Source organism: Pecten maximus, chromosome 1, assembly GCF_902652985.1.
Source record: "Pecten maximus chromosome 1, xPecMax1.1, whole genome shotgun sequence".
NCBI lineage: Eukaryota > Metazoa > Mollusca > Bivalvia > Pectinida > Pectinidae > Pecten > Pecten maximus.
This window is the reverse complement of record NC_047015.1, coordinates 53430125-53440462: the sequence shown is the minus strand read 5'-3', so window position 1 is coordinate 53440462 and position 10338 is coordinate 53430125. Positions and strand designations below refer to the sequence as shown.

General features: G+C 39.0%; 1 protein-coding gene across 1 annotated transcript; it reads left to right on the top strand.

Moving 5' to 3' along the window:
• The first annotated feature begins 2307 nt into the window (after positions 1-2307).
• LOC117318361 lies at positions 2308-8096 on the top strand. Its single transcript, XM_033873388.1, has 4 exons — positions 2308-4063; positions 5129-5246; positions 5472-5599; positions 7855-8096. The coding sequence occupies exons 1-4, from the start codon at positions 2308-2310 to the stop codon at positions 8094-8096; spliced, it is 2244 nt and encodes a 747-aa protein (XP_033729279.1).
• Positions 8097-10338: the final 2242 nt, after the last annotated feature.

The following is a 10338-nucleotide window of genomic DNA, read 5'->3' as shown; positions in this document are numbered from 1 at the left end:
ACGAAAGCTTTTTAACTTGCGTTGTCAGCTTTAATGGAGTGTGGAACTGTTTTATTAGTCACATTTCCATTCACACCAAAATGTCTAGATATGTCGTATCTGTTGCTAGAAACTTGCCCTCTAGTTTATTATGATTTAAGGTCATGTCTTTTGATAACTCTTTTGTGTATGAAGCGATTGCGTGACTCCCATGACTTTGGTCCATGGTATAAACTCTTCGTTTGTGTATAAAGGAATTTCATGAGAAGTTCTATCAGATTCCGCTTTCATTGAATAATCGACAGGCTTTGCCAGTGTTTCATAAAATATTGTCGGACAAGCACCGACTGACCATATGAGTATGCTGTTCAGAGGTGGAAATCCACTCATAATGTCAATATAATGATAAAAATATCAAGTCCCAGTTTGATCAATAAGGACAAAGTGGTCGGGAGTCCATGTTTTCTCATCCCAATGCTAGAGCTAGACCACAACATAACTACAGGCTCTCTGCTCATTGATTTCAAAGGCATAAATGTTGTATTCAAAATACCGAGAGTTTTATCCATGAAGCCATTTACTGGTGGATACACGGATTGAATCGGACAACCAAGTACTGATGCTGCGGCAAGCATCGTCCATGCCGATGAGAAGGACTTGATTTTGCGGCATCTCGAAAGGATTCATCGTAAGATGGTGAGACCAGACTTAAGACGTATGGTCATTTGTATCGTACACCGATTTGTCCTGGACCATCTCTATACAAGTAAATACTCTAAGCATGGGCAATAGACTCATTGCCAGTAATGTCCATTGACAAAGCATTAAAGAGACAGTTTCCATTACCCGATACTTTTACAGGTTTTCTGTCGTTAACCGACATTCTGTGCTCATCCAATATTTGTTTAGCTACATCGTCTTCGACGAAGCAACTTTGAGCTGAATATGTGTAATTTGTCTCATTTATTACCTGTGTCAACTTCTCATTCCTGAGCGATACTTTCTCTTCATCAGTGCTCTCGTCAGCAAATTGCTGCTACCGTACATTTTTGGCCTTTTTAGAGGTCATAATCAAATTTACTATCGCTTGTCTGACAACAACTTGAACAAATGAAGTCACAATTTTGACTTTGTCTCAAGATAGAGGTTTTATCTTTTGTTAAATTCTCACATCGGTTATGAAACCACATCTCACTTTTTTCACAGAATACACACATCATACTACTGAATTTTAAAATAAATCATTATAAGGTAAATATAGTTAAAATGCATATAATAAAAATATGTTTCAGTTTGTTTGTAAACAAGTTTGTATATAAATCATATTTCGCGCGTTTGAATGAAATGAATTAGCACGAAATTACTTTCTCCCACGGGTATTCCGCTGGGTGGTGTGACACACGGGGTTGTACCCGTGTACACCGCAGAGTATCAGTTCAGGCAGCGCACTGGGCGACGACAGAGGGAAAAAATCGTGCTACGTTTCTATATACTGTACTGTAGGCGTGATGAGCGACGGCGAAGGTGAGAGTAATTGCAGACAAAATGACATTTGTGAAACACAGCCGTCCATGTCTGAATTACTAAATGCAATTACTTCCAGTAAAGAAACTTTTCAAAGCCAAATTTGTGAGTTGAAAAGAGAAATTTCTGCTAAAAGTTCGGCGAAGGATATAGAGTTCAAGAGACTCAAAGAAGACACCGAGTTTCAGTGGAAGAGAAACGGTAATAAAGACCAGTATAAATTCAATTCAGAGGTAGAGGATAATGTGAAGCAAGCCGTGTGGGGGTTACAAAACGGAAAAATTGGCTATTGTGAGGAAACTTTAAACAAAGTGATAGAAGACATAGCAGAGAGAAACCGGCATATCAGGTTGGCGGATAGGTCAGACTACGGTTGGGACACAGTTAAACATTATATTTCCGACCCAATAGCTAAAGACTCGGATGACCAGAAGAAAATTTATAAGGCGGAATCAGACGCTAAGAAGGAGAAGAGCAAAAAAGAGTTACAGTCAAAACGATATCAGCGTCGTTCCGGATATGTTCGTCCGGCACCCTATCCCTCGTTTGCTGTGGGTGCACCGACTTCCGGTTTGGGGAATCCTCCTACTGTTGCTGTTGGGAATCCTGTTTTCAATGCTGGAAACCAGCTTTTTCGTGGCCCAAGGAAGGGATGGGGTCCAGCAGGACCAATATGTTTCGGTTGTGGACAGTACGGGCACATTAGACGGGAATGTGGAGTCAGCGGAGGTTCTGGAGTTGACGGCAAGGCGACAGGCGCATCAAAATAAGACAAGTCGTCCGTCATCGGACAAGGGGACCACCATGGTGAAACAGACAAAGGCACAGAGTCTGATTTTAGATAAGTATTTTAAACCATGCGATTCTACAAAAACACTAATTCTAGATGAGCTCACTGATGATTATTTTGAGTATGAACAAGGGGAACGAGAAATAATTGTGAAGGGCAGATTGAAAAGTTCTATTGAATTCTGGAAATCCTTCTGTAGAAATCAATTTGTGCTGGATGTAATCCAGTATGGATATAAGATCCCATTTTTCTCATCTCCTCCCAAAATGTATCTACCAAATAATAAATCGGCTCTGAGTAACGCTGATTTTGTTAAGGAAGCAATAACACAGCTAGTTAGGAAGGGGCTGGTTGAACGGTGTGAAGATGTACCCTTGGTAGTAAATCCCCTTACAGTTTCAACACAATCGAACGGTAAGAAGAGGTTAATTTTGGACCTAAGGTGTGTTAACGCACATTTATGGAAGGAGAAAGTTAAATTTGATGATATAAGAACTGCATTGATTTATCTTAATCAGGGCTCATGGATGTACAAGTTTGATATCCATTCTGCATATCACCACATAGATATTTTTGCAGATCATACTAAGTATTTGGGTTTCTCTTGGGTGTTTGATGGGAAGGTAGAGTATTTTAAATTCTTGGTCCTTCCATTTGGTATCAGGACAGCTCCATATCTGTTTACTAAGATCACACGTCCCCTTATAGGTAAATGGAGAGGGGAAGGGTATCAGATATTGATGTACTTGGACGATGGTTTGGGGGTAAATTTGGATAAAGAATTATGCAGAATACAAAGCGAGCAGGTTAAATCAGATTTGTTGCAGTCTGGGTTTGTGCCAAAGGCTGAAAAATCATTGTGGTCCCCAACACAGAGTTTGGTGTTTTTGGGGGTGGATGTTAACGCCGAGGAAGGTAGAATGTCTATTCCTGAGCAGAGGATATTGAGAGCCCAGTCTTGCATAGACGATGTGATTAGGCTAACCGAACGAGGCTGTTCTGTGCATGTGAAAAAGTTGGCAAAATGTATAGGACATGTTATATCTATGTCGATTGTGTTTGGGAGTGTAACACAGCTGATGACGAGGAGTATGAGCATGCAGGTGGCCAGTACAGAGTCATGGAATGAACATTTGTCATTATCTGATATGTCATTGGAACAGGCAAGGTTTTGGAGTAAAAATATTAGGATCAGAAACTCGACTGTTTTGAGATTTGAACCTCAATGTCATAGAATAGTATTTTCGGATGCTAGTAATACAGGATATGGCGGTTATTGTGTGGAATCGTCTATGGGCGTGGCTCAAGGGCTGTGGTCAAAATCAGATGCAAGTAAAAGTTCTACATGGAGGGAGTTAACTGCAGTTTCTCATGTTTTGTCTTCATTGGTTCATGTTCTACAAGGTCAAAGGGTTAAGTGGTTCTCCGATAATCAGGGTGTTATTGGGATTGTGGATAAAGGAAGTATGAAGGCAGAATTACAAGATATAGCAATGCATATTTATGAGAAATGTTGTAGATTTAATATCAGGTTAGAGATGGAGTGGGTGCCGCGAGCAGAAAATGAGAAAGCTGATTATCTTAGTAGAATTAATGACCCTGATGATTGGGAAATTAGTAACTCGGTATATAAGCAGTTGGATAGACTTTGGGGGCCATTTGATATTGACTGGTTCGCTTCCTATTACAATGCCAAGCATAGTGTATTTTATTCGCTGTTCTGGAATCCAGGTTCAGCTGGCATGGATGCATTTACAGCAAATTGGGCAGGTTATAACGGGTGGTTTGTCCCTCCAGTTTATTTGATTTCAAGAACAATTATGAATATGAAAGCCTGTAGAGCTTTTGGTACATTAATTGTACCAGTATGGAAGTCGGCCAGGTTTTGGCCTATACTTTGTCCTGGTGGGACAGGTTTTATGGCTGCAGTGAGAGATGCAAGATTTCTCCCCCAATGTGAAAATGTGTGTGTACAGGGGAGGGGAAGTAACTCAGTCTTCAGTGGGAAATGTCTTCCTTTTCAAATGTTAGCTTTGTTGATTGATTTTCGCTAAAGGCGAACAGAAGGGTTTGTATAACCCAGGGTTTAGCTGTATGCTAAGGTGGTTTTTTGTATAACCACATACTAGCTGGATGCTAGGTAGGCCCTTTGTTGGCCTGGATGGTTTTTTTTTGTACAACCATTTATTAATCGCGCAATAGCGCGGGTTTGTAAAGTGTTAATTTGTATATATTTATATGTATGTACGGAGTCAGATAGTTTGTAATTGATATTGACTCATGCGAGATAGGTATGAGTAAACGACAATGTAGAGTAATGATTTTTTAATTTTTGGTTTGTGTTTACACATTTATTTTTCCAGACTAAAGAAAATGAGGTTGCCAGTTTACCACAAAATTTGCAGAGCCTGGCTAAAGGATTACCTGAACTTTTATTAAATGCTAAATCAGATAAAACTGTTCAAAAATATTACTATGGATTTAATAAGTGGGCAAACTGGGCAAAAGCGAATAATTTAACCATATTTCCAGTGAAAACTTTACATCTTTGTCTGTTTTGCAATTTTTTGTTATCTGCGGGAACAAGTCAAAGTGTGTTGACAGAAATTTTTTATAGCATTCGATGGGCACATAATATGGTTGGAGAGAGTTCTCCAACTGAAAGCTGGTTAGTAAAAAATGTATTTGAAGGTGCAAAAAGGAAAGTTTCAAAACCAGTGGTAAAGAAAGATATTATTACAGTTGACATTTTGGAAAAATTGTATGAAAAATATTATGATGAGAGCAATTTGTTGTCGCAAAGGATGATAACAATATCTTTGTTGTCTTATGCAGGGTTTTTGAGAAGTGCAGAGGTGCTCGCCCTCATGAGATGTGATATAAAAGTGTCCTCCACCCACATGGAGATCTTCATTGAGAAATCAAAGACGGATATTTATCGGGATGGAGCCTGGTTAGTTATCGCGAGGACAGGTAACAAGTTGTGTCCAGTGAATCACTTGGAGTTGTATTGTAAATTAGCATCAATTAGTGCTGGAAGCGGTGAATTTCTATTTCGTAATCTTACAAAATCCGGTGAAGGATATGTGTTGCGAAAAGTGAATGCACCAATGAATTATTCTAGACTTCGCGAGCAATTTATTGCTTTTTATAAGTCTATAGTTCCGGACATTTCTAGTTTTGGTCTACACAGTTTCCGGGCTGGCGGTGCTAGTGCAGCGGCAAATCATGGGATTCCGGACAGGTTGTTTAAAAAGCATGGACGTTGGCGGTCTGAAACTGCCAAGGACGGATATGTCAAAGATGGTTTGTTGGAGAGATTGACAGTTTCTAAAAATCTTGGTTTATAGGGCATAGGATCATTAAGGAACATTACAAATACTTGACAGTTATGTATATATGCTGCTTTTTATTTCAGGATGGATAAGGTTGATCACTGTGGGTGGAGGATGCGGCTAGGTTTCTATTAATATAAACTGTACATATAAGTGTTTAATGTTTTCAGTTTGATCGGTGGCAGAGTTCGGCATTAGCCCGTTCTTTATATTCATCGTGCAGTGCGTTGTGAATATGCTGTGATGTGTTTGTTGTTCATTGCCACCTGGTGGGTGGCCTGTGGGAGAAATCATATTTCGCGCGTTTGAATGAAATGAATTAGCACGAAATTACTTTCTCCCACGGGTATTCCGCTGGGTGGTGTGACACACGGGGTTGTACCCGTGTACACCGCAGAGTATCAGTTCAGGCAGCGCACTGGGCGACGACAGAGGGAAAAAAATTTGTTGTTTTTTTGGGGCTTATAAATGTGTTTGTATAGTATATGGGCATTTTGTCACTATGACGCAAGAATAGTTGTATGGGTTATAGGGAATATTGATGTAATACATGTATTTCCAATGAATTAGAAAATATTGATCAGTGTTTAATGAAATATAGACGGAAGTTTATGTGTATTAAATATTATTGGAGTGTATGAAGAAAATTATGATTGATGACATTTCATATATAAATTTTATATATAAATGGCAATCGTGCAGTGCGTTGTGAATATGCTGTGATGTGTTTGTTGTTCATTGCCACCTGGTGGGTGGCCTGTGGGAGAACTTCTTCAATTAAGATATTTGTGGTAAATGAACATGAAACAAACAAGTATATGTATGTGTAAAAACAATCGTATTACAGAGTTAAATAACCATAGTTATCAGAAATTGTTTTAGAATTTTGAAAGATGCATGGACATGAGCAAAATTGATAGTATTAATATGAGATAACCTCTAATATTGATTAAAAATATGCTAAATAATCGCATTTAGAAAAATAAACGCGTGTACAAAAACTAATCTATGAAACATGTTAACTATGAACATTTGTATGTCATAGTGTTGTAAAATACTTTCAATGAATAATTGAAGTTATACATTTATTTTAACGATTAATGTTCACGCAGGAAAACAAGATAACAAAATAAGACCTACATTACCTATCTGCCCTGCAGGTAGGGCGTAAGAATTGTACCTGCTGCCCCCATTGCATGATCGTAAGAGGCGACTAAACTTGGGATCTTATCTTTTCTCTTCTTTCTTGATAACTTTCTTCTTCCTAATGTCTCCCTTGACAATGCCTCACTTTTGGCCTTTAGTTGAGCGTTCGCCGCTGTGAGGAAGGTTTTGGGTTCTGTCCCCTGGCCGAGACATACCAGAGTCTTTAAAAATGGTAGTTGCTACTCCTGCTTAGCGCTCAGCATATTTGGAGTGGGACGACTGGTTGGCCCGTTGTCAGTATAATGTGACCGAATGGGGTGTGCTGCTGGGTGTCTTCGGCAGTCTGCTTCAGTGAGATAGCACTTTAAATCGGCAAAAGTTCCGGCCTATCACAAGGAGACTTAACACGAACATACCGCAGCCTCCCAAAACACACATACGCACTCACCACTCTCATACATGTCGCACGCACGGGAGACCGTCCTTAAATGACCTTAGATGTTAATAGGACGTTAAACAAAATAAACCAAACCAAATCTTTGCATCACGGTACTTGGGAGGTATGGAGTTAATTCGTCATGTTGGTCTGTACGTCCTGGAAAGGCGATTTGGTGGTCAGTGATTGTTGTGGTGGTCTTCTTCTTGGTATGATGCATGCTTGCTGTATTGGTTGCGATTGTCCTTAATTGAAGGTGATGTTTCAAAGCCGATGGTCATTGTAATTTCTTGTAATAGCGTTGATTCTTGTAGATATGCGTCATTGAGAATATTCTTGAAATGGCATAGATCTTATAGTGTTGGTGTAAATTCTTTTAATGGCGTGGAATCCTTGTAATGGCGTTGGTTCTTGTAATGGCGTTGATCGTATAGTGGCGTAGAAGGTATAATGTTATAATGTACTTCATTTTTGTTTTGTTGTGGCAGCAGAAACGTCCGAGGTCACGGCGTCAAATGATGTATTTAGATGTTCTTCAAAGTTGAATTATGGCGTCCAAACTTCTTGGGATCAATAGTGGCTTTCACACCCCATTTTTTAGGGTTTGAGCCTCATGTACTGCTTGGAGTGTACTTTTCCTTTAGACGAAAACCATACACTCATCAACTGTTACACGCCTGCATGGAACATTTTCCTGTACAAAATGATCGTTCAGGTGAGAAACAAGTGTCCTGATTTGAAACAGGGATCAAAGGTTGGGCTATTCCGCTCCTGTTCTAAGTCATTGTCGGCAAAGTGTAGGTACCTGAAAATCTGGCTAACCCGATCCCTCGCCATGGTCCTAGAAAATAGGGGCGTTTCCAAGTATGCGTCAGTTGCCCAGTAAAGTTTTACTGACAGTTTCCTTGTCGCACCCATTGCCATAGAAAGACCCAGGAAAGGTCTATATTTCAGCAGCACACTTGGAAACGCCCCTATTTTCCAAGGTTGCTGGTTCTGTTCCGGATTTGTGTCAATCTGCTAGTGGGAATATCTTCCGGTCACCTCTATCAGTAGATCAATTAAAACTAAAGACAATGCCAGAAAATCTATTGGCTCCTTATCTGGTGTCATTGACCGAGTAGGTCCTGTGTTCCTCTTGGTGTGAAAATGTGTGGTAGTCCTCTCTTAAAATAATCAAAGCCGGCGTGCCATTCGTCTTGATCGTCTGCCGCAGCGCCGGGACCAAGCTCTACTTTTGTCTGATCCATATCAGGATCAGTTTCCACCTCGCTAACATCAACATCCCCAATGCTTTGATGTCTCAACATTGCCAAGAAGTTATTCTCCGCGTCTTGAGCTTCTTCAGGATCTAATCCGAAGACATTTTCAGATTTTGACAGAATGCATAATAACTACCCTGTCAACAAGGATCGCTACTTTATTGGCTAATATAATCATCTGACAAGTAACGAGAAAATAAAAATGATATGAATTACACGTGCATAATCTCTAACAAATAGCAAAATTACACAAAAACACGAAGTTTGTTTCAATCGACTTTACCCAAACGTCTTACACAGCCATATTGAATAGAATGTGGTCATGTGGTCTGTGTTACTAAAATTAGAATACTCCGTCAGTCTATTGTGGGTGTTAAAATCCGAGTTATAAGCTCGTATTTTATCAATTATCAACAGAAACAATGAAATACGCATATCAAATCACATATAGTTTTGGTTTGGTTTTATTTGTTTAACATCCTATCAACAGCTGAGGTCAATAACGATGCTTTTGATAGTTGGTAGATATCCAATCATCAGAACTAGCGAGGTGGCAGACACTTTATTTTCCGCGCCGTTGATGTGATGCACTATTGATTCTTAGTTTGTGTTTTGAATTCATTAAAATGTTTACCAAGTGTATAAAAAGTCAATTTTAAATATATATGGCAAACCGTCATTAACAAGCTCGGTTTTAATACACGGGAAATCATCGTAAACATTAGAAAGGTGACGCCCGTCTGACTCGCAATCGATAAAAATATCATTTTAATGCCTGTGAAACTTTCTTTTTCCTATTTTGATTTGGTTTCCTACTTAAAAATTTAGAAAATCTACCATTCGAAATACAATTAACTAGATGCTGTTTCATACAATCTATGTCAAATTCTAATTCCTCACTCCCGTTAAAACCGTTGAAACAAAACTTATTAAATTAGCTATCGCAAAAACCCATAAGTCAACCCCATTTTTCTGCTGCTGTACGTTAGGTAAAATTGTTTTCAAGATATTCGTATTTTTTCCATATGATGAAGTTACCTGAATTTCTTACGACGCTGACAAATGATCTTTCTGCTTAGTTATACCTATCAAACTATCAAGAATAAATACCTCGTTATCATCTACCTCCTGTACCGATACTACCCAATGATCCTCACCTGTATGATGGATCTGCGCTGCTGGTGCTGTATTTGGTCTAATTCGTAACGCATAATTCCACCTTCCTTTTTTCAAAACTGGAGCGTAACCGGTATCCTGCATACCTTTTTATATTTGGAAACTGTACATAACACACTGTATTTCTATCAAGTTTTCTATCTTTTAAAAAAAAAAATTTCTTTAAAACTTGTGTACTTTATCCATTATCCATACAAAAACGTTTCGTTTCTACTGGCTTACACATTGACGGCCTATCACCTGAAATATCTTCTAACATATCACTTACCTTTGGTTTATGTCTTCTTGGCAACGAAAGTCTTTTTCAATAAGGTTTTACCTTAGGACTAGTGATTACAATAGGCTCGTTTATACTTACAATATCATCACACGGGATACTTTCTTTAGACTGTTTTATACTTACATCAGCGTTGTCATCATTTTTGATATTTTCTTATGACTGTTTAATACTCACCTCTTTGGATATATCTTCCTTCTCTTCCATAATATTTGATAATCTCCTATGTGTTAACACGAACATACCGCAGCCTCCCAAAACACACATACGCACTAACCACACGCATGCATGTCGCACGCACGGGAGGCCGTCCTTAAATGACCTTAGCTGTTAATAGGACGTTAAACAAAATAAACCAAACCAAACCAAAGTTAACGATAAACTAGACCTAGGTTTTGGTTTTTGGGAGTGCC

Coding starts and splice junctions, on each gene's coding strand:
- LOC117318361 (XM_033873388.1), top strand. CDS start 2,308: ATGGTGAAACAGACAAAGGCACAGAGTCTGATTTTAGATAAGTATTTT. Junction 5,247..5,471: donor ATTTATCGGGATGGAGCCTG/GTTAGTTATCGC, acceptor GGACATTTCTAG/TTTTGGTCTACACAGTTTCC. Junction 5,600..7,854: donor GGACGGATATGTCAAAGATG/GTTTGTTGGAGA, acceptor CTTTTCCTTTAG/ACGAAAACCATACACTCATC.